This window comes from Cebus imitator, unplaced genomic scaffold (genome assembly GCF_001604975.1).
Source record: "Cebus imitator isolate Cc_AM_T3 unplaced genomic scaffold, Cebus_imitator-1.0 Scaffold500, whole genome shotgun sequence".
NCBI lineage: Eukaryota > Metazoa > Chordata > Mammalia > Primates > Cebidae > Cebus > Cebus imitator.
In genome coordinates, this window is record NW_016107815.1 from 869,420 (window position 1) to 894,489 (window position 25,070).

Genomic DNA, 25,070 nt, shown 5'->3' on the forward strand with positions numbered 1-25,070 from the left:
TTTTTTGCAGAGGGAGGAGACAATTTTTCTCTTAATTTCTCTGCTGTACATTGGACGACTCTATTAATTATTATAGGCTGTTGTTGCAGCTTCCTGACCTTCACATCAGGTCCTATCTCTCTGTTCTAAATGCATTGTTTTAATGATTCTACCCCCCCAACCCTTCCCCCCAAAAAAATTTCAAGGAAAGCTTTGATGTGGCTTTAGCTGCCTCCAACGTCTGGCCGCATCTCAGATGTGTCACCTATGCCGGGAGGGAATAAGGAAATCACGTTTTGAATGGTAATGATAACATACTAATCACTTCCTTTCTTTGAAGATGGAAGCGAGATATTCTGTCAGCATCCCTGGCTGCTAGAGCTTGGAGGCACTGGTCTAGGTGTATTAGCTTAAGTGTGCATGTCAATACAGCTTGCATCTCCAAGATCCATGGGGGCTCATTAGAGCAAGGTAGATCGTTTCGCTCGACAGCCACTCAGATAATATGTGTGGCACCTCCTTTTTTATTATTATTAGAAAGCATTTCTCCAATTTTAAATGACATCTGTCAACAACACAAAGTTGTAGGAGTTGTGGTTGTGTTTTTTCTTTCTTTTTGACCAGATACCAAAACTGATTTGAGAAGGGAAGATACTAATACATGCAGATACATGTATGCATGTACACACACCCACACATACACACACACGCACACTCACACACATACATTCATATATTTCTATGTATCTAGACATACATACATCTATATGCATATGCATCAGTTTTTATCCATTGATAGCCATGATTAGCTTATAAACCTATTTGGCAACCTGAATAGATCTAATGTGTGATCATTATGGTTAAAAACAACAACAACAACCATCTCAATGGAAAAAAGAAAGTTTAGAAGCTGAGGATTTTAAGAAAATTCTCTGATTTCCCCATCATATAAATGTAAAAGAGGTATATATAATTACTATAAATTTAGTTCACAATCTAAAACACTGTGTGTTAAAATATCAACTTCAATCTACACAGTGCCATATATTTAGGAAAAAAATCCACAATTTTGTACATCTCTGTAAATGGGAAAACGTGTCTCTTTTTTCTTGGTGTTGCCTCCAGTCGTCTTAAAACTAGAAGTACTGTTTAGTATTCTGTCTTAGTAGCATGTGTTGTTCTATATAGCATCTTGCTGCACATCCAAAATTGTGGAGCATTTTCTTACAAATAAAGTTCCTGTTTTAAAATTTCTATCTGCAAGAATCAAAGGAGCAAATGGGTTTTTGAAATGATTGCATGTTATAAAAAATAAATACAAATAGGGAACATGGACCTACGCAACTATCTCATATATCTATCTCTGCTGAAACAGAAAAGATCCAGTTGGCTATGGTCTTCATACTTTTCTCAGTATTCTGGAGTAAGATTCATTGTGGCCACATACAACATCGGTCTCCTTTTAAAAACAAAAAAGTAGACGGTCCATACGTGATTGATTGGAAATCTGTCTATGGTAGTGGTTCCTATAATGGAAAATTTGCTAAAAATTAACTGTAATGTGTTGTGAACCCCCCTCCCCATGTTAGGGCATACGAAAGCATTTTTTTTTTTAAAAGGCAAAAAAAGAACATTGTAGACGGCCGTCTGATTTTTTTTTCCCCTTTTTCTTTTTCAGAGGGCACATCTGCTCGATAACACAGAGAGGCTGGAAAGGTCATCTCGGAGACTAGAGGCTGGATACCAAATAGCAGTGGAAACCGGTAAGAATTCTGAGAGTGAGCAAATTGTCTTGCTTATGCACAGCAGTCTTCACAACACATGACATTTCAGGGAAACTTCAAAGGAGTAGCAGAGACAGCAGCCCGAGATGTGGTTTACATATTGGGGAGACAATTGGGAGCTTATTTGCGCTTATCTTTTTTCAAGTTAAAAGGCATGACATCTACTGAAAACAGTTCCTGAGGTTTAAAAGTATACATCTGAAAAGAGATGGAATACTTTGTCTAAATTCTACATTTGTCTTAATATGCAGTTACATGTTGTCAGTTTACCCACCCGCAATGATTGCTAGCACATGGCGCAGTCTCCAGTTGTTTGCTCCTTTACGTTTTATTCACATATGTAAAAATTAACATTTTAATCAATCTAAATCACGTGAACTGGGGACAAAGAAATAACAGTACCTACTTTACTTTGCATATTTGTCCTGGTATTGGAAATGATTCCTAATATAATCCTGGTTTTTTTTTTTTTTTTAAATCATGAACGAGCCTATAATCAGATATGAAAGTTGTGAAAATAAAAGTCATAGCAAGGAGCAAGGCTAATGTTCATGATAATCTTATTAGCATTAGTTAATGCTCTTCAAACTTTTGGCTTAAATTAATACCAGTTATTAATTTCAGAAAACATAATCTTAATATGACTTCTAAAATTGGTCTACTTAAAATGAACAAGCTTTTTTATTATACATGTTTCATGCCATGACTGTTTGTCTACAGAGTAACCAAATATCCGTTAACACCTTAGTAGTCATCAGTTTCTTATTATTACTCTACCCTTTTTATTTTGTTTTGCCAAGCATAGATTATAAATAATCTATTTTGTATATTTTGAATAGCTCTTGCCCAATACATAAACCACAAAAATATGTAATCAACAATATTTTTATCAATTTAAAAAAATTTAGAGTCACAGAAATGTGTATTTTGTAAGAGCGGGTAAAGTGAAAATGATTCCAAATAATTTCTTTTATGAATGGTCAGTGTTTCTCTTGGCCTGTGTTAATGACTGTCCTATATTGGTTGGTGAATGTGATGAATTCTAGGCAACCAGATAGGAAGAATACAAACAACACTGGCATTATATGAATAGTGAAAAAACTACGGAAAACCACAAACCTTCTGAGATTTAATAGTTATAGACAGCCCTTCTTCCTGAGGTAATTGATAGGTTGGCTTTCTGCCCTGATTGGAATAAAGTCCAGCTTTTGTGTGTTCTTTTTGTTTGGGGGCACATCTTTAGAGGTGACTGTTCTTGGGAAGAATGTGAATAATGGAAAGAGCCTTGAACATGAGGTCAGAGGACCAGGCTTGGGTTCTAGCTCTTGTTTGTGTGACCTTGAGCAGATCATGTCACCTCACTGAGCCTCAGTTTCTTCTTTAATAAAATGGAAATAATATTGCCTATACCAGAACATTCTTAAGAAAAAAATGGTACATGTAAAAAATGTTTTGTATACCAAAAAACATATAAAAATATAAATATTATTATTATCATATGTTCATTGGTGATCTACAGACGTCTTTATGTCATAAAATATAACTTTTATTATGATTGAAATTTATAAGTAGTAAAGGAATAGGAAACAAAATGTGTTACTTTGACAATCCTTGGGGAACACAGCACTGTGTCTATGGAATATGACTGTAATCACAGGGACCTTCCTTGACAAACAGCCATGGGTGAGCCTCTTTCCACATGGGGCTGGTCTGAGCTTGGAGAGTCTTCTTGATGTGACACCGATCACAAGCCTTGCTTTGGTTGATTGGGCCGCATGGTTGCGTGTCTTTGTTTTCTTTCACTAAACTATTCATATAGCTCCCTCCCAAAGCTGAAAGAAGCCTTAAAAGAAGATTGTAGATACCTGAAGACTGTTTTTTGATCAAAGTTATATGGTTGAATGGGATTTGATAGTTATTATTTTTGGTGTGTGCTAAAACATAACATCCACATTAAACTATCAACATAACCAACGTGGAAATGTCAACTTAAGATTGTCCCATAACCCTACCTCAGTCCCTTTGGACTTTTTAGTAAAGTACTATGGTATTGACTATGAAATGTGATAAAATTAGTTGTTGACTTGATATATAAGGCTTGGGAACTTCTTGCAAACTACAAGACCAAGTCTGGGAGAACGAATAAGAATGGGCTTTGTGGAAGTAAAGACAGATGTGGCTCAGCCTGTGCCTAGATGGGAGTCATCAATGCTAATTTAATTTTGTGGATGAGTTTGAAAGTGGAGTGGGAAATGAGAAGGCAAGGGCAAAGCCTTTTTTCTGCTCTTGCTACTTACTGAAGTAATGTGGAAGGAATACATTGGGGTGGACACCATGTTGCTTCTGTAGTTCCTGCTTCCCTGCTGGTCCTCAGCCTCAGCTTGGCTTGTCCATCTTCAGCTCTGTGTTTTGATTGTGATGTAAATTTAGGATACTCATCATTTGTTAAAATATCAGAACAGTACCTTTGAAAAGAAAAAACTTTCAGCGCTTATTGATGTCTTCTTAAAGACTATGGAATGCAAGGAGGAAGAGAGGTGGGAGAGCTAGTATAACTTTTGAAACAGCACAAAAGTGGGAAATGGTTTCCAGTTCCAAGTATTGGTCTGAGAGCTAGTTCTAGAACACAGCAGTTTTCACCAGTGCACTGCAAAATGAGAGGAGAAGTAGAACATAGTGACTTTCTCATAAAGCAGATATTATTCATTCACAAGACTATACTTATTTTTAGATGATATTTTTCCTGTTTTGGAGTGATAAAGGAAAGTTGTAAAATGATTGAAATAGTAGGTAGATTTTTTTTTTTTTCTTAGAAGAATAACAAAATTGGCATCCCTATTTTAGGCTCTTCAAAAAAATTTTTTTTAAATTTTTACTTGACCACAAAATTAGGAACTATGGCCTGATGTACTGAATTGGAGAGAGAAAAACCCCATCATCTGTCCATGTCATTAATCAGCTGTGTGACTTTGAGAAATCACTTAACTTCTCTGCATGTGTTCTTATATTTGCAAAATGGAAAATGTCAACCAGCTCCTATGTATCCCTTAAGGTTGTTATTAAGTAAAATAAGATCACGTGTACTTAAGTGCTTAGAAACTAAAGAAAGCTCTGTTAAAGTCATCATTTTTGTAAACTACTATCAGCAAAAGTGGTTAACTTTCAGAATTATTAGCAAAGAGTTCAACAAAAATCTGTAAACTTTTCTGTTCATTAACTTGATGAATGTAATTGGCAAATTCTATAAAAGAAAGTTATAAAGAAAATAGAATGGAGTAGAGTAGAATAGAATGCATATTATGGTGTCTTCCTAACAAATAATGGAATTCATCTTCTAAAATTCTTGAATCATTTTTGACATCTTATTTTGTCATCTAGGCAGTCATTGTCTCTTCTGGAACTCAGCAGAGAAACACATGTCCACAATGTGCTTGGTCTGAGAAAAGGCACGTGATTATTTCTAAGTGCCATTTACACCCTGATATCCACAGCGTTTAATACCAATGAAGTTTCTTCCTGGATCCTTTCTTATATGAGAAAACTGATGAAGCTACAAGTTAATTGATGAAACATTACACTGGTTGCATAAGCCATAGGCTGGATCCAGTGTGGCATTGCTTTTAAGCTCTTGTCCTAGAATCTGTGAATAAAAAGCAGCTCTTTCTTTTTTGTTGTTACTATTAATAGTCAGATATGACTTTTAGCTGTGGAGATATTCATTTTGTTTGAGGTCAGGGACTTAATACTCAAAACTCTGGGTCATCTGCTCTTTATTCTGAAATTATGATTCTTCTTTTCTCTGAAGTAAATATCCCAGAATTACAATAGGCACAAAACTAATGGGAGCTGTATTATGAACAAAGAAACAGGCTGAAAGAGAAATTGTACAACGGCAGAAATGCAAGGCTCGCTCTTCTTTTAATACGTAAACAGGTAGCTTAAGACTCTCCCGACTGTCTCACTCGCACTGTAGATGGGCCCCTGTGCACCTGGCAGTGCATCCCTGGAACTGTGAGAGTTTGTCTGCACTCAGCAGCCTCGCATCCTTGAATTGCGATCTGTACCATTTGATGACCTCGTTCCCCCATCCCTAGGCACCAAGCCTTATAAGTTATCACCTCTTCTCTCAGTAGTCACTTCCCAGGTGGCCACTGATCTCCCTCTACAAAAGAGAGCTAACCTTCTGCCAGCCTTCCTGCCATGAAGAAGAGATGCTTTATCCTTCACCCAGGGCCCTGTGTGTGCTGATGACTGAACATGTACAGAAATAATACAATGTTTATTGAACACTTACTATAGGCCACACACTGTTTTCCATACTCTATATCCATTGCCTCTTTAATCCTCACCACAAACCTATGTAGTAATTCTCCTTTCCTCATTTTAAGGATGAGAAAACAAGGTACAGAGAGATTAAGTAATTATGGCCACACTTAGAAACCTAGGAAGTAGTGCATGAGACCGACTATCTGACTGTATGCCCTTAGCTAGTAAACCACACTGAAATATATGTGGGTTTCACATACCTGGATTTTCCAAAGTGATCTGTTGTAGTCAAAATAAATCGTGTTCTTACATCTATTAATTTCCTTTTCATATAATGTATTTAAAAACTGACTATACCATGTGCCATGTGCTAAGGGTACAGCTAAAGTGCCTGCAGCTTATATATGAGGGGAGGCAGACAGGCAGGATGAGACAGACATTTTTTTTGTTTGTTTTGAGATGGAGTCTTGCTTTGTTGCCCAAGCTGGAGTGCCGTGGTGTGATCTTGGTTCACTGCAATGTCCGCCTCCTGGGTTCAAGTGATTCTCCTACCTCAGCCTCCCAAGTAACTGAGATTACAGGCACCCACCACCACACCCAGAAGATTTTTGTATTTTTAGTAGAGGCAGGGTTTCACTGTGTTGGCCAGGTTGTGACCTCAAGTAATCCACCCACCTTGGCCTCCGAAGGTGCTGGGATTACAGGCGTAAGTCACCATGCCCGGCTGAGACAGACATTTTTTAAGTTAATAATGGACAAGACCATTTCAGATAATGGTAAGTGACACAAGGTATTCAAGAGTAAGTACACCAGCCTGCACAACATAGCAAGACCCTCTCTCTCTCTCTCTCTCAAAAAAAAGATGAAGGCTACCTTAGATTGGCTAGTCAGAAAAGACCTCCCAGAGAAGAGCCCTGTAAGCTGAGCCTTGAATGGTACCAAGATGTCATCATTAAGCTGGGACAGGTGATTCCAAGAAGAGGGAAGAGCAAGCACAAAGGCTCTGGAATGAGAATGTGCTCAGGATGTTCAGGCAACAGAAAGAAGACCAGTACAGCTGGAGTGAAGTGAGTCAGCGGACATGGTGCATGATTAGGGCAGAGTCAAGCGGGGCAGGTTGTGTGGAGCCATGGGACATGGAGGGGGTCTTGATTTTATTCTGAGTAGGGTGTGGCAGGCATGGAGGACTTTCTTCAGGCAAGCGGCCTGATCTGAATTGTGGAGAACAGGGATTGGAAGAGTGGCAGGGTAGAGGTAGAAATGAGGACACGTGTTAGGAAGTTTATGACAGTAATCCAAGATTTGATCCTTTTACCAATTGAAATTGACGACAGAGGAATTTGGTTGTGAAGATGCAGGAGAAATTATAAGTGCCTCAAAAGGCATTCGGGAACAAAGAGCTTGAAATTTATCATTAATTCTTTTAACGATTGGCATAAGTTTTCAAAAATTCTTTTGTAAGGCTATCCCCCAAACACATGGGGACTTATTAATCTTTGTGTCTCGTAGGGACAAAAGGACAGCGGCCAGTCCCATCAGGCTGGCAGTAACGGACATTTGTGATTATAAATCTGGGCTGAAAATCAAGTTTATGATAACATTTTACATGAAGAATGATGATAATGATACTTATTTCCTAGAGTTCATGAGAGGCACAATAAAATTATTTATATCTATCTATCTATCTACCTATCTATCTATATATATATATATATTTGTAAATTACCTCACAAAAGTGTGGTATTTTTTCCCCCTCTAATTGTTTTCACCTCAGGTAGGTTCTGAGTTTAAACATACATTGTCATTTTGGTCAATTTTGCATCAATCTAAAGAGGAAATGGGTTAGTTTCTTGCTACCCAAAGTGAGGTCCAGAACCAGCAACATTGGCATTCCCTGGGAGCTTGTTAAAAATGCATGGTCTTGGGTCCCATGTCAGATCTACTGAATCAGAATTTGCATTTTAACAAGATCAGCTGTGATTTGTTTGCACATTGAAGTTGAGTTAAATGCTTACTTTCCAGTGCTAGTATTTACTCTGTGTTTATTCAAACTGGATAAATGTCATTTCATTGAATCTCGTGTGTGTTTGTGTGTGCGTGCGCACACGTGTGTGTTTTTGCATATATTTATGTATCTATACACACATATATATGCAAAAATTTGGCCAGGGTGTGTTTGTTTGTGTGTATACACGCACATGTGTGTATTTTGCATATATATGTATGTGTGTATATATATGTACACATATGTGTGTATATATATATGCAAAAATTTGGCTAGGTATCTAGCTATAGGTAATACGTACTCTCCTGACCAAGCGTGGCGGCTCATGGCTGTAATTCCAAGCACTTGGAGAAGCTGAGATGGGAGGACTGCTTGAAGTCAGGAATTTGAGACCAGCTTTGGCAACACAGTGAGACCCCTCTCACTATAAAAAAATAATTGATTACATTTTGCAAATGTATACTCTCTATGAAAAAATTAATATGGCTATGCATGTTAATTTAATTCTTGGTGGCACTGGATATGAGGGATGGTCTTTTTAGAAGCTGTAATAATTATGTCTTACCTCAGGAACCTGTGAGTAGGCATTATTTGGCAGCTAGAATAGCTAGTAATGTATCCGGCAACCCAAAAGGGACTAATTATACACCTTTATTTTTGTCGAAACACATTTTATCTCTATATTTAACACTACTTACATTCTTTTTTTTTTTAAAGGCATATTCACTATAATTTCCCATATATCTTGTTTCATTAGGGAAATGCAAAAATAGACTTTCTGAGTAAGAATAATACCAATGTCTTGTGTTTTCAAGTTCCTTGCATAAAAGAAAATATTTTCTACCCAAACCATATTTGTTGTAGAATTGATAGAGTGGATTCTTTCCAATTCTGTTTGAAGGGTTTCCTTGGGAGTCCTGTTTCTTTTCTATGAAGGTTATCTCTTTTTTAAAAATAAAAATATGGATTTCTCTTCAATTTCAATATTTCCATGCTATGTTATTGTTACCTAATTTTAAACTGCAGGCTGGGAGCAGTGGCTTACAATTATAATGCCAGCACTTTAAGAGGCCAAAGAAGGCGGATCACTTGAGCCCAGGAGTTCACCACCAGCCCAGGCAACATGGTGAAACCTCATGTCCACAAAAGTACGAAAATTAGCTGCTCATAATGGCATGTGCCTATAGTCCCAGCTACCTGGGAGGCTGAGGTGGGAGTGATGGCTTGAGCCCAGGAGGTTGAGGCTGCACAAAGCTGTGATTATGCCATTGTGCTCCAGCCCAAGTAACAGAGTGAGCCTTTGTCTCAAAAAATAACAGTCCAGGCATGGTGGCTCATGCCTGTAATCCCAGCACTTTGGGTGGCCAAGGCGGGCAGATCACTTCAGATCAGCAGTTTGAGACCAGCCTGACCGACGTGGCAAAACCCCATTTCTACTAAAAATACAAAAATTAGTTGGATGTGTTCGTATATGCTTGTAATCCCAGTTACTCGGGAGGCTGAGGCAGGAGAATCATTTGAACCCAGGAGGCGGCAACTGCTGTGAGCAGAGATTATACCGCTGCACTCCAGCCTGGGTAACAGAGGGCGACTCTGCCTCAAAATAATAATAGTAACAATAATAATAATAATAATAGTGATAATTTTAAGCTGCAGACATTCCCAATTACAGAAATATGTTCCCACTGACCTGTTTTACATGATGTGTTCAGTTTATGTATGCCCTTTATGCTTATTTGATCAAAATTTGAATTCATTTGACCTGAGTTAGAGAAAGATATGGAGTATTTTTTTTAGAGCACACATAATTCTTAGATTGTAGTATTTTAATGAGAATTTAGATAATTCATGTACACCACTGTTTCTCTTTTTTACTTTACCTATCTCTTTTCTGAGAATTTTTAAAGGAAAAGCAATCAATAGTAGTATAAGCTTACTTTTTTCTTCTTTCTCTTTTTTAATATGATTACCCAAGCTTACGCTTTTTAAAAAATCAGCTAAAATGTGCTTCATGTTTAGAACTTTTTAAAGAAGCTGAACAGATGCATTTAAATTTTGAGGTGCCTTTTAAATATAATTATTTGTTTCCAAGTCTTGACTGAACCACTGATAGAGTTTTCCTAAGTCATCTCATTATATCGAGATTTTGTGGTATAAAAGCAGAGTACTGCAACTTTTATCACTTTCTGTCTTTTGGATCTTTCAACTCACATAATTATTTTAATCAACTTACTATAGAACTAATTCAGAAATTTGAGCGGAAATATCTGTTGAGGCAAAGTTTTTATCAAACTCAAAGCCATTCACTTTTTTTTATATCTTATTAAACGTTTTAAATGAGTCTCAACATTCTGTGACAGATTTTTGGTCAAGTTGTTTCCATTAAAAGTATTGATTTTAAAAACTTAAAACTGCTACATGTGGAGAAGAAAACCAAAGTGGTCCACCTCCTTTCCTTCTGACGGTTTTTACGATGCCTAATTATTATTAACCAATCTTTTACTACTAAACTTAAATGGCCAATTGAAACAAACACTTCTGAGACTGTTCTTCCACCACTGTTTAAGACCAGGGTGGCAGGTATTAGGCATAATATTCATTTAGCCTTCTGAGCTTTCTGGGCAGACCTGGTGACCTTGCCAGCTCCAGCAGCCTTCTTGTCCACTGCTTTGATGACACCCATGCAAACTGTCTGTCTCATATCACAAACAGCAAAGTTACCCAGAGGTGGGTACTCTAAGAAGCTCTCAACACACATGGCTTGCCAGGAACTGTATCAACCATGGCAGCATCACCAGACTGCAAGAATTTAGGGTCATCTTCCAGCTTTTTACAAGAATGGCAATCAATCACTTTTTTAAAAACCATTTTAGAAGTTTCTTCACATCCACTGACATTTCTTGCACTTTTACCTCCTCCTCATAATTATATCTTTTCTTCTCTTCTCCTTCCCTCCCCTCCTGCCTTCACTTCAAGAAGTATTTTGAGTGTTCAGTATGCTGGGTACAATGTGATATCTCCTGCAGCAGACATCAGAACTTAGATTCCCCCTCTTTCACCCCCCTCTCCGTTTACTGATGAGTCATTTTTAAGACTCATGAGAAAATAGACCCCAAAAGTATTCACTATGTGTTCCTTTCCCTCAGAGCTGTTTTCAGTTAAGGTAGAAGAATAAATTTCTGATTCTGTCCTATTGGTGAAAGTGATATAAGATTATGAGAAAGAAAGGAAATAATTGTATTTCACTTATTCAACAAAGTTTTGAATGAGTGTTAGGTGCTGAGTGTCAGGTGCTGCAGAGATGCAGAGCTGGAGAGGCCAGTGAGATAACACAGTCCTGGTCTGGGTCATCTAAGTAGAGGATGTTATGTCCATAAACACTGATTCAGATTATTAGCTGAAGTAGTTTTGTTTAAGTGCAGGTTGGAATTTGGATAGGCACTATGGTGTCCAAACTACTGTAAAAATAACAAATTAACACTTTATGTTATTCTCCCATGTAGGGACAGAAAATAGGATTATACAGGTGGGTTGATATTAATCATCTTTTATCCAACCATATATATTTTAGAGAAAAGAATTTCTGTAGAAATGTTAAACTTTTTGACAGAGAAAGTTCTCTTGCCAGAATAAGTTTCTCTACTCATTATTTTGGGCAGTGGAAGGATATCTCTGCTTGAATAGATGTTTTTTTTTTTTTTTTTTTAATGCTGAGAAGAATTACCTGACTAGGTCCTATGAATTTTTAAAAGTCCTTCCAGTTCAGTTGTAAAATCATCATTTTTAATGTGTAGTTATCATTTACCTTACAATACAAGCCTATTAAAGTCTGATATCTCAAAAAGCTGTGATTCTCTTCTGAAAAGAATAGAGGGAGTTATCATTTGGCCAAAGCTCTTAAAGAGTATTTTCAAGTTGTTCTTATATATTCTTTGTGAGGTCCTCTGAGATATTGGTGAGCTCCATGGTGGTAAGAAAAGAATGTCATTTAAACTTGTTTGGAGAACCTTCTCCTTAGGTGGTCCAACTGAATTCATAGGGTTCATTTTTAATCTATTAAAAAGTATTATACTCATTTTTAAAGGCAACTTCCCCATAATGCCTATCACTTTTCCAGTTGGTTTGTAAGATACACGTGGAGCCATTCTTACTCTGTTGCATCTCTGTCAGTTGAGAAAAAGAATGAAAACTACAGCAGATTGTGAAAATGCCAATTTACTTTCAAATATTACGGTGAAGCTTATGACCTTGTTACACTATACTTATATAACTTTCTTTGGGATTTTCTTTTTTTAAATCAAGTTTATTTTTCCTTTGAGTCTCACTTCTAGTGCCAGAAGGTTGTTTTTTTTTTTTTTCCCCCAGCAGTGTTTATGTATTTAACAGAATTTTTTGAGATGGGTGCTACAGAATTTTCACAGCATGGGTTTGCATTGGACTAAGACTTTGTGTACGACTTATATCAAGTGGAGAACTTGATGGGCATGAGCTTTAAAAGTAGCTTTTGTGTGTGTGCTCTACATTTGAAGCTTTCGTCTGTATTTCCTGTTGGGCTACAGTGTTTTCCAACGTTGCCACAAGAGAACAAAGTAAACATTAAAAAATAATTTTTTATTGAAGAATATGTTTTTCCAAGTAAAGTCCTTATCAAAGAGACTATCGTGGTGGGTCATCATTCACATATGGCACTGTGTTACCCTTCTGTATCTTAAGATATAAATGTGAAGTCATAATTAAATAAATATCTATTTATTTAGAGAGAGAAAGAAACCATCCCAAAGCCAGAAAAGGAAAAAGGCTTTTTGGAAACTGTTCCTTTTGGAGGATAAAGAGAACACATTGTTGGATGATAGTCCTACCATTACCCTCCACGTTGCTAATTTCATTTGTAATCAACTGTCAAAGGTCCTGGTCTGCATTAAATGGCTGATATTTGTGTTCATATAAAATATCCTCACAATGGAGCTAATTTTTTTATTTCCATTTTCAAAGTTGTTTTCAATATATGACACTTAAATAGAGCACAGTAGAACCTTAAGATTTTGTTCAGCAAACAATTATTAGGCCCTAAGAAATTAGGATTGGATTCATTGGATGCGGACTGACTTCTGTTGATCTCTGCGATAGCAAGAAAAATACTGCCTTACATTATTATCATTAGCAAATTTTGCATTTGGAATTAAGGTGGAAGAGAAATTCAAGCCACCTGAAAGGGAAAATAGATTTTATGTCATGTAGGAAAGAACAGATCCTGGCACTGCCCTTGGCTCTTAGAATATACATTTCCTTTAATAAGCTGGAATATCTTGGCAAAATGCCTGTGGGGGAAATAAATAGCTATAGATTCTAATAATAAATACAATTAGTGTTTTTGACAGAGGGTAAGGAAGGTAATTCAGTCTATTTCATTATGTCAGGGAAAGACTCAGGAAGGATGAGTCTTATGGAATACATCAGGAGAGGAGGAAGGGGGAGTAAGTAAACTGTGAGCAAAGCCAGGCTTTGGGGCAAATACATGGCTTGTGAGAATTTCTAGGGGCTTAGTTATTAAGTATACTTGAAAGTGGTAACATTTATTTTTAAAACATTTTCCATCAAACTTTTATTATTTCAGAGTAACCATCCCAATTAACTCATTCATTAATAGATACGTAATTATTTAATATATCATGGAGGTTTTTAATGCTTTAAATCATAAATGTTGGTAATTGTTAATGTATTATGTGCTAAAAATAACAATGGTACCATAGGCAATAACATTGTATACTCTACTTTAAAATTTTCAGACTACCTTCACGTCTGTTAACTCATTGTATCAATCAATAAATTTCCTTATCTGAAATGGAAATTATTTGTTCAAGCTGAGTACACTGACCCCCTGGATATTTCCCCAAATGCCATCTACTTTCACCAACCAGAATGTATATTAAGTTTTATTTGGTTTCATAAAGGAATAAGTACTTTTTGTTTACTTCTTTCTCATTAGCATATCTTTGAATTGTCTATGTAGTGTTCAATGCTCTGTGCAGATCTATTGATGATTAGGGCCTGTTCATTTGAAACGAACAAACCAGCCAACCAACAAACAGAATCTGTCCTAAGAAGGCTACACAAAATTTACAGGATGCACCAGTTTTTCTCACTAGTGTTAGCATAGGACTTTTACAGACATCCAAATTTTTCATGCAGGTGAGTTAAAGAGATTGACTGGAGTGACTTTGATAATGTAAAAAGAGACCTTTTTACAAAAACCACTATGACTCTAAAAGGTAAGCATGAAGATGGACCAAGTGTCTTATTGCCTCACTGATATTGCCTGCCAGCTGTGAGTTTTCTTACTACAATGAATCCCCTCATTTTTATTGCTGTGTGCAAGGTACAGTGTTTCATTTTTCTTCCTACTTGGGCTTCCTGTAGAATGCACACCCCATATAGTTCTTTAAATTCATACTGTTGTGAGAACAAGTACGTCTTTCTCTTCTCTCTTTTGTTAACTGTAAACCTTGTGGAGCAACAGCTCTTTCGTGCCCTCTGGAAGTTGCTGGCCTCTGCTCAAATTAAATACTGTAAGATTATCAGCAGGTTACAAAGGTGTAGTATATCTCTCTCTTCTGCATTTTTGTATAACATTGTCTTGATCTGAAAAATGCTAACAAATTCAAATGAACTAATCGTCTCACATCCATCCCGTGTAAACTGGGACTTTATGTCTTCCACATAGAAAGTAGGGGAGAACACATATACAATTTCTGCTCTCTATTGAGGTTTTTAAAAAGTTACACATATAAAATGCACAGAAATTATTTTTTAATCCAAGCGCCAAGTCAAATCACCTCTCTTTCACCTGCAGTGAAGCAAAGTGGAGTGTGCCTGGAGCTTTGCTATGAGACAGACTCAGGTTCAAATCTTGGTCTTGCCACTTAATAACTGTAAGACCTTAGACAAGTTCCTTACCCTTTCTGAGTCTTAGTTTTCAAATACATAAAAATCCTCGCAGATCTTCTATGTGGAGCTTGTTGTGAGAGATAAATGCAATAAACAATATAAAACATCCAGCACAGTGGTGATTGTAAATGTTAGTTTCCATCTATACTAATTTGCATAGTAACACTAGCTGCTATAACAAATAAACCCCAATCACCCCAGTGGTTTGATACAGTGACGCTGATTTCTCACTCTTGAAACTGTGTAATGCAACTGACCAAGTGAGCAGACAGCCATTTCAGGTAGTTATTCAGAAATCTAGGTTTCAACCATCTTTTGGCTCTGTCCTGCCCTGGGACTTTGGTGTCCATTATGTTTAGCCAGCACCTAGGCAAAGAGAATGGAGAAGGCATACCCACTTTTCAAGCTCCACATTAATTCTACCTATGTTCCACTGTCAGAAACAGTTGAATGGTGCTACTTAGATGAGGGGGGCTGGGAAATACAGTTCCAACTAAATGACCACTTTTTTTTTTTTTTTTTTTTTTGAAATGTAGTCTCACCCTGTTGCTAGGCTAGAGTGCAGTGGCACAATCTTGGCTCACTGCAACCTCCGCCTCCAAGGTTCTAAGCAATTCTCCTGCCTCAGCCTCCCAAGTAGCTGGGACTACAGGCATGTGCCACCATGCCCAGCTAATTTTTGTATTTTTAGTAGAGATGAGGTTTCACCATGTTGGCCAGGATGGTCTCAATTTCTTGACCTCGTGATCTGCTCTAATTGGCCCCCCAAGGTGCTGGGATTACAGGCGTGAGCCACGGCGCCCGACCCTGAATGACCACTTTCTAATCACAACTTTATACCAAGAAAGATGGAGAGCAATATAGGTAGGGTGGGGGGCAGTTTATCTACCTCTGCCATAGTATTTATTTCTTGCCTACTTCACTGCCTCATACATCATCAGTTAAAATCCTAGCTATTAACAATACAGTGGGCAGAAGTGGAGGAAGAGATGGCTTACAGGCCAGGTCAGTGGTTGTAATCTTCTAGTTTTTGTGGCAAATAAGACTTTATTTCTTATCTCTATTCTATTAATAGATACATTAACGAGTCCAATATCATCTGCTTTTCTACCAGGCATTTATCTTTATTCACTTCTCGAATTTATATTCCTTAGATCTGTAACAAAAAATAATTCTGCTCTGTGTGTTTTTATCTAAGTGGTGACAATATGTGTAAGTCAGCAAATTTATATATATCATTTCTAAAGCATATGCTAAAAGTACTCTGCAGACTCTCACACCCCAGAGGAACTTAAGGAAACTTAACATAATGCAATGTCTGGATGGGATCCTGGAACAGAAAAAGGACATTGTGTAAAAACCAAGGAAATGTGAATAAAGTTATTGACCTTAGTTAATAATAATATGTCAATATTAGGTTGTTAATTATGACAAATGTACCATGGTAATGTAAGTAATATTAGGGGAAACTGGATGTAGAGTAAATGGAAACTGTGTACCATGAGCATAATTTTTTTGTAAATCTAAAGCTATTCTGAAATTAAACGTTTATTCCAACAAAAGCACATTACAGTCACAGTAGTCTTCATATTTATTGAGTAAATTAATAGTAGAAAGTTTATTTCTACAGAAAGTTTATATTCTACATTGTGTAATATCATCACGGTTGGAAACCTGGCTTCTCTTTTAAAATTTTTTATTACAATTGTAGAAAATTTGTCCTTTCCAGTAAGGACAAATTTTGCTCTTATGTCTGTTTAAAAGCACCTTGCCCAGGTTTGGGCACTAGTAAATCCTCCAAGATATTTGCTTCTTCTTTCTTTCCTCTCACTTTTCACCTCTCGCTAAGTGCTTCTAGTAATTACAAAAACAACAATATGAACTTTTACTTGACTATTAAAAGGATTAGGCTAATCAATCATTCAATGTTATGACTCCAGGAAGTATTAGATGTATGTGGGGACATGGTCCCAACATGGTCTATCCCCACACGCCATCTTCAAGATGCAACAGAATGAATGACCATTTTACTAATTAGAAGAATGAGAGTTAATATTTTTTTCTTTTCCAATCTAGAAAAACAAAAGCCTATGATAATAGAAATGGTAATGTAAGAATAATAAGATTATAGATTTTTTCCCTATTCTGAATTTTCTAAAATGTTACTATTTAATTTTACAATTAGAACAGAATTTTTCTCTATATTTGAATAAATTGCCCAAAATCTATTCTTGAAAAATTATGTCACATCATAGTTTCTCAAAGATATATGCATACACACACAGCATACACAGAGACACAGGATGGGAGTTGGGAGAGATTCCATATGTCAATATCATTAAGAGGCCAAACACTGGTAAAACATACTTTTTACTTGCGTTTGTTTCTCCTTATTTAACTGCCTGAATTGTGTAGTAGTAAGATTTATGTGTAAGGTTCAATATCTCTGAAAATTCTACAGCAACAGACTTTTAAAACTCTTTCTATATATACTTTAAACTTCCTTAGCCTATTCCTTTGGATTATTCTGGCTTCATAATAGTGATTTCCTGATTTCTTGAAACACAGCTGTACCCATTTCAGCAATATTTATCTGTGAAAGAGAGTGGAAGTTAGAATCCAGATTTGTTGACCCTTGAGATCTTCTATTGACCTTAGTAGGTATTAACTTTTTAGATCAATAAAGAGCTGTTATTGACCTCAAAGAAAAGTCAATACCTGCTTGTTAATTTGCAGTTTGAAAATGTTATACATTTTGTTCTTCATTATTACCCTACTTATTTCAGCCTTTAAAAAAAATGTCTCTACTGTTTTCACTAGAGATCATAATGTCTAGATCAACATTTTAGTTTTGGTGTTTAAGGAGATAATCATTGGACATGGTGGTCATTTACGAGTGGTTCATTTTAGTTTCTTATAAAATTATAATTGAGATTCATACTGTTCAGGAAAGTGAAACGTACTTAATTGTATTTGATTTACTGTTATTAACGTTTGAGAAACAATTTTAAGTAACCTATAGCTCATGGCAAGAATATTCTATGTGTATACATGAGAAATGAAAAGACAGTTAAATTGGAAACAAGTGGTCTGAAAAGAGATTAATAATGTTTTGCCTCTCTGTGTATAAATGGAAATAATCTGTGTAGTTTGAGGTTTAGCATACACTTTTCATGTGGATAAACATTTAAAGCTTTTAGGTAAGGATTTCTTGTGTGGGTCTGAATCTTAGAAGCCTATGCTTCTAAAGTTTTATTAAGTGTGTAAATTTTAAGTATTGGTAGAGAAGTCACTTTTCACATCATCATTGTTTTGTATATTAACATGGAAATGTCAAGTTTTGCATAACTTGAAATGTCTCAGAATTGCCTATTGCTGAAATTCAAATGTCAGAACAATATTTCTGCACATATATGACTCTGATATTTCAACTGTAAAAACTTCATAAATGATTCAGTATCAGTTTGGCCTTGTTATGATATAACTTTTAAAAGAGGCAGAGTGATTTAAATACATTTTAGAAAATGGTGGTCTCATTCATTGCAGACATAAGACAGGAATCTCTCAACTCATTAGTGGGCATTAATTTTTTTATTATGTTACCATTTGGCAAAGAATTTAAGTTTTCGTGAGGATTCTTTAAGTATTTTGCACCATTGTAAAAATGAAACTGTTTCATTTTTGAGCAACAGGATTGGCTTATATCTTATCCTAATTTGTAGTATTAATTGTTTTAGAGGGCTCAATACTTATTGTAAAAGATTTTTTTGTTTTTCAAGAGATGAATGCCTTCTAGGACATAAATAATAAATAAAGACCAAATGGCCTGTAGAAATAAACTTTCTGCTGTTAATTTACTCTTCCAAATTTTGCATGGCATCTGTATCTTTAAAATTAAAAGTTTTACAGCTGGAATGAGCCTTGGAGTTAAGAAACCTGACTTTGTCATTTTACACAGAAAACTGAATCTTGATGTCTAGTCCCTATTTATTGTTACTGGCTTTAAATTTTTTATTTGAAAAACTCAATATTGTTGACCATTACCGATATATTAACAGTTTAAATAAAATATCTTTACTAGTCCCAGTTTTATATTAGGGATTTTTTTTTTTTTAATTTATGGAAGAAAAGCTTTCCACAGGGGAATTTTATTACTTGAAGAATCTTATTTTCATGCATATTCTTAGTAGCCTCTTTTACTTTCTCTTCTAGGATATAAAGTTTTGATAATTTAAATTTGTCAACATTTTAATATGATAAAATTGATATGTTTGGTGTCCTGCTATTCCAGAAATTTTAAAACATGCCATTAGGGTTATAACTTGGAGTGTGTACCTTGGCTTGTTTCATTTTTTTTCTCTGCTAGGAGATTAGTGGAAAATAAGCTCTGTAAATTAAATTTTATTGCAAAATTATCTTCCGATGTTCAGCAGTAAAGATAATATTGAGCGATAAGGCTGGAGTGGATTTTGTATAAAGCAATTACAGCATGAAGACCACAATCTGAATGAAAAATATTGCTCAAGATTTCCTCTAATCTGTAGACACGTCATTTTGGAATGTGTTCAAAATTGCCTCATTTTATGGAGGTGATTACAATACTTAAGGTATATTGCAATTTGAAAACAGCATTACTGAATAATTTTAAGGATCATTTACATATGGTGGGAAGAACAAATTATATATATACTCACACTTGGACAATTGTTATCATTTCAAAATGTTTCTCCACTACTGGAGTTTTTTCTGTAAAGCTTGCTTTATCCAGTGAGCCCATCTCTCTCTTTAGATAACGGCATATGAAAGCTTGGATCAAAATGCCCACTGCGTATTTTGCTCTCACCCTGGCATGTGTAGAGGAGGACTTCTGCTCCAGGGCTCCACCATGTAGCTGAAGAAGCACCTGGTGCTTTATTAACTTTATTTACACCTCAGCTCTTGAACTTAGCCTTTACATAGCATTAGAAACAGATAAGATTAAAGATATTGTTCTTGAATGAGGGAGAAAAGCCTTGGTTGAAAGGGCTTCCTCCAAGTAAAATCGAGGAGAAAATATGCAAGCATGTGTGCCTATAGCCACCCGCCCCTCAATTCCTGTTCATGTGTGTTTCCTGGCCTTGTGTTCTTCATTCCCCCCAAATCAAGGCACCGTTAGTCAATATCTAGTATAAGCAAATCAGTGTCACTAAGTACTGGAATGGTGGAGACAGAGAAATCACAGTGTATGGCAGGGTCAGCATTGGGCTTCATCCCCAGGAAGCGAAAATCCAATAGCATTATACAGTAGAAATTATTAAAAGAATCTGTTTCCTAATGGGCAGAGGATCCTGTCATCCTTTAATTTTTGTTTAAAAAAAGTCATCCCCTTTAATAAATAATCATGTACAAGGGGAAAAAAAACCCTGATTTTAGAAGGAGTTACTTTTTACTTCTTTACAGGGAGCTGGGAAAAGACAGCTTATTGATTCAGTATACATAAATACTTATCATAGACTTATTGTGTAGCCATTACTTTAGGCAATTCATCCTGCTAAATAGCATCTAATGCTATCGTGAATGAAGACTATAGAGGTTTATCAAGATGAAAATAGCCCATTAAGAATTGATCTGAACCAGTTTAGAGAAGCAGAGCCTGAGACCTGGCCCATGCAGCTTTGGCTAGTAAAAGTTCACTTGGTGCTGGGCATATACCAGCTCCACAGGCCCCAACTTTATTAGTGTGGAGATAAGCTGATTAGGTCTTGTCAATCAAAGGTGCCCATATCTCAATTGAGAGACACACACTCTCTCTCGATTTTTCTTTAAGCATTGAAGCAGGCAACAAAGAAAGATGTGTGGTATGCATCCCTACGGTTGTCACCATGCAGGGTGCAAGGGTCCTGTGATGATGTGGTGACTGTATTAAAGAGTACATCAATTTGTTTTAAAGTGTTTTGATTTTTTATGGTGGCATTAAGAGAGAGAACATTGTGGTTGCAGCTTTACTAGAAAGCAAAGAGTTCTAGAAGAAGAAAAAAAAGTGTTTCTTTGAAGCCTACCAGGGCTTTGAATCTTGCTGTGCCAATGGGCGCTTAAGTGCTTCCGTAACTGGCAACCTCAGATCCACCATCAGCTTAGGAACTACCATCCTCTCCAAATTATTCATTTAAAGGAATAGGAAAAAACATGTAAATTGACCTAAGCAATATTAATGCTGATTGACCACAAATGTTTCTTTCTTTAAATGATTTCAGATTTTGGTTGAACATATAACACATGTTGGTTATACTGATGTGCCCTGATTCCATCATAAAGAACAGATACTTCTAAATTTTGCCCAAGTAGAGATTGGCAACATTGTTCCATTTAATTGTTTTATACATAATAATGAATGCTTTACTTTGTATATCTGGAAAATAAACCTGACTAATAAATATAGGCTGTCAAAGTATAATTCTGTAGGGCTTCAGCTTGAGACCTCATCATCTCGTCAGTATTGAGAAAAAGGTAGAGCGATGGTGTAGGGGGAAAACCTGGCCTTTTGTTCTTTACATCTGAAGTTTGCTCACTGCAGGCCTCCTTCCCACTTCAAATGCAACAACAGAAAGGAGGCCTTCCTCTTCTTCCCTCACCCTACATGCACCCCCCAGTGCTGCCATCCCGCGCAGCCACGTTTCCACAGTGGATTATCTCTTTATCAGCTATTCTTCCCTTCACTCCATCCCTTTTCCACTAACCAATCAGGCAGCCCTGTTAGGAAAGACTGGTGCCTACTTCAATAAAATGTTAATTCTGTGCACACAGAGCCACACAGCCATTCTAGATGTTGCTTGTGACAGAAAAGCGTGCATGTACCCCAGACTTGGAGAATACCTGTATTGTGTGTCTTATGAGAAAAAAATGGGGGGAAATAAAGATATCATGGGTAGTAGTTTCTGAAATGGAAAAGGTATTCTATACTTTACAGTGCTGATCAGCCAGAGTGGCCACACACATGTGTGGGGATGTACTCATGGGTACCTAGAAACATGCATCCTGCTCTTGGGGCATCTGAGATCGTAAAAGCTAGTTTGTCACTTGTAGTTCTCACTGACCTGGACAGGGGTAATTGCAGAGCTGACTCTGGTCCACTGAGTGTATGATCTTGTAAGGCTTTCTGACTCTAGAAAGATTAGGATGAGTGATGCTTAGTAATGGGTGTACTTTAATATATAAAGATTTTCTATTCAGGATTCTCTGCTTAGAGACATTTTATTAATGGATTATCTTAATAGTGATAACATCTTTAGATTACTTACTAGGGTTTTTTTAATAAAAAAAAAATAGTATGTAACTTTCCAGAAATATCTTTTTTAAAAAGGTGAAAGGAACTTGGCTCAGCTCCTTCTCATGGTTTACATTTCTAATTTAATGTTACTTCTTTAGAGAAGACTACCCTGACCACTCTTTCTAAAGCAGGCTTCCCCTGAATCTTACCAAGCTCCTTCTTGTAACATTGATTGTAAGGAGTGACCCGTTACTCATTATTTGCTTGCCTTCTCCAGAAGAATGTAAGCTTCCTGAGGACCATTTTGTTAAATGATTGAAAGAAATGGGCAGCTATATTCCTTTACTTCAAATAGAAGTGCTTATTTCTTTTCTTTTCTTTCTTCTTTTTTTTTTTTTTTTTTTTTTTNTGAGATGGAGTCTTGCTCTCTTGCCAGGCTGGAGTTCAGTGGCGTGATCTCGGCTCACTGCAACCTCTGCCTCCCTGGTTCAAGTGATTCTCCTGCCTCGGCCTCCCAAGTAGCTGGGACTACAGGCGCGCACCACCAGGCCCAGCTAATTTGTGTATTTTTAGTAGAGATAGGGTTTCACCATGTTGGCCAGGATAGTCTTGATCTCTTGACCTCGTGATCCGCCTGCCTCAGCCTCCCAAATGCTGGGATTACAGGTGTGAGCCACCACCCCCAGCCGTAAGTTCTTATTTCAGAAAGTTTCTTACTAACCTTTAGCATTAAAATAATTATGGCCATTTCTCATCCAAGACCACTTTGAAGAAAATTTAGTGTGGTTTTGTAACGTTTTAGAATTAATCTTTGTCTCTTATTGTATTGAAATTCTTAATGCATTCAAGTAGTTCTCTGAAAAGTTATTTTTTTAAAAAAGAAATTGTGTTTTATTCAGCAAAGTTATAATTAAGAAAAGTATACTCTACTGAAGTCAATGTACCATGCAAACTAGTGTATACTCATTAATAAGCATTTGGTGGTAAAGATTTTAAGCCAGTAACGAATCTGGGTTCCTTTTTTAATTTGCTGCATGCTTCAATTATTGAGCTTTCTTTCTTTTCCACTGTTTACCCATTCCAGTTTCATAAGTTTACTTTGGTAATTGTTTTTCAGCTATAAAATTAATAGTGAAAATTAGGTTGCAGTTTGATAATGTCACTTTATCATGGATTGGGGTATAATGTTTGTTTCGCTGAAATTTTGTAACAAGGAATAGGCAGAAATGGTTGGACTAGGGACATTTACTTGTAGTGTCTTTGTGTAAATCTCAGTTTTCCACTTTATTATATGATAAGTAAAACACAACCCTTTCTCTTTGATTGCCTGCAAGGATACAACAAATACTTAAAACTAATCAACATTAAGCTGTAACCATCATCAGTTCATAAAATTGATTTCTAAAAACTGGTTACTTTTTATTTAAATTTGGAAGTTTAACTCAAATGGGAAAAAGATATTTTAACATGATTCTCTGATCACTGATAACTGAAAAATTCTATTAGAATAATATAGGAACTTGCACAGCAAAACAGATCATGCTGACAATCAGCACTTGGAAAAACATTCTGGAAAAAAGTCTTTAAAGAGACTTTAGGGAGACCCTAGAAATAAAGGGAAGAATATTGCAAACTAAAGGCTGTTTGTTGTCTTCTCTTTCCCTCTCAGAAAGATTTTTTTATAAATAAAGAAATACTTTTCTGAGTTGCTTTTATCATCAACATTTCACTCCCCCAAAATTTAAAAATCTATCATCGAACTCTCTTATCAGAATTGACCAATTCCACTTGATGTTCTTAGCTCCTGAGATTCAACTTTTTTATTTCATGAAAGCCAAAGGAGTATTTTGAGTCATTTGATGAACTTCCCTTCAGAAAAAAGAAAATAAAATAAATAATGGCAAATGCCTATTTTTCTGCTTCTCAAATGACCTTTCAAGTAGTTGTCATATATTCCTGAGTTACCACTGGCTTATCAGGAGCAACAGACAGACGTATCTTACAACACTGCAGGTTTAAACTATCATCATCCAGAAACAATGATGTTTTATTATTTAAAAACAGTCTATGTTTTCTCATATTCTTCCTTTAAGCTTTAGTGTTTGTTCGGGAATTAGAGGGCCATACTCTTCTGTTTCTCTATGTTTACCTTGCAGTTCTGCTTGGCAAATGTTTATTTCTGGAGCTAAGTATGAACTGTGAATATATTTAGGATAATTAAGTCAATTTACTCCAGTTTGCTTTGCTTTTAGAGTGCTGTATTTTCCTAAGTAACAAATACCAGGTAACTTCCAGAAATAGAAGGATTTAGAAAGTAATATTATCTCTGTGTGTGTGTGTGTGTGTGTGTATACACACATATATCTATAACTATATATAATAGATTTTCTTTTATAACATCATCTGAGTGTCTCTTGATTCAGATAGTTTTATCATAGCAATCACATGTTGTGGGGGTTTCTTTTGTACCATTAATAATAACTAAAACACAATCATCTTCCTAAAGGAGAGAAGGAGAGAGAAAAGGGAAAAGGTGGAATTTGAAAAGAGGGGAAAATCTGTTCCTATTCCTTCCCTGAGGCTGAACTGTTTATCACTCTATCCTCATTCGATAAAAGTGAATTTTATAATAAAATTTTCCCTAATCGGGCACTGTCAGTGGAGGTGTCTTATCGCTGAGAGGAAAATGACACCGATCCTATCGGAAAACAGAAACGATGTCACCATGTTCCCAATCACAGCTCTTCAGCCCCCATATCTACCTTCTCCACAAACACCAAGCAGTGCTTTTTTCATAAGAACATCAAAACCCAGCAAAGTCATTAAAATTGCACCCGCGTAGAGT

The 25,070-nt window shown here is 36.3% G+C and overlaps 1 protein-coding gene across 5 annotated transcripts in view; it reads left to right on the forward strand.

The window, feature by feature from the left end:
• Positions 1 to 25,070, forward strand: part of VTI1A (vesicle transport through interaction with t-SNAREs 1A) — a 371,705-nt gene that overhangs the window by 86,376 nt on the left and 260,259 nt on the right. For all 5 annotated transcript variants that reach the window (XM_017513761.1, XM_017513756.2, XM_017513759.2 and 2 more), the window contains one exon: positions 1,658 to 1,742. In XM_017513761.1, coding sequence (XP_017369250.1) covers positions 1,658 to 1,742 — 85 coding nt within the window. The remainder of the gene's footprint in view (positions 1 to 1,657; positions 1,743 to 25,070) is intronic.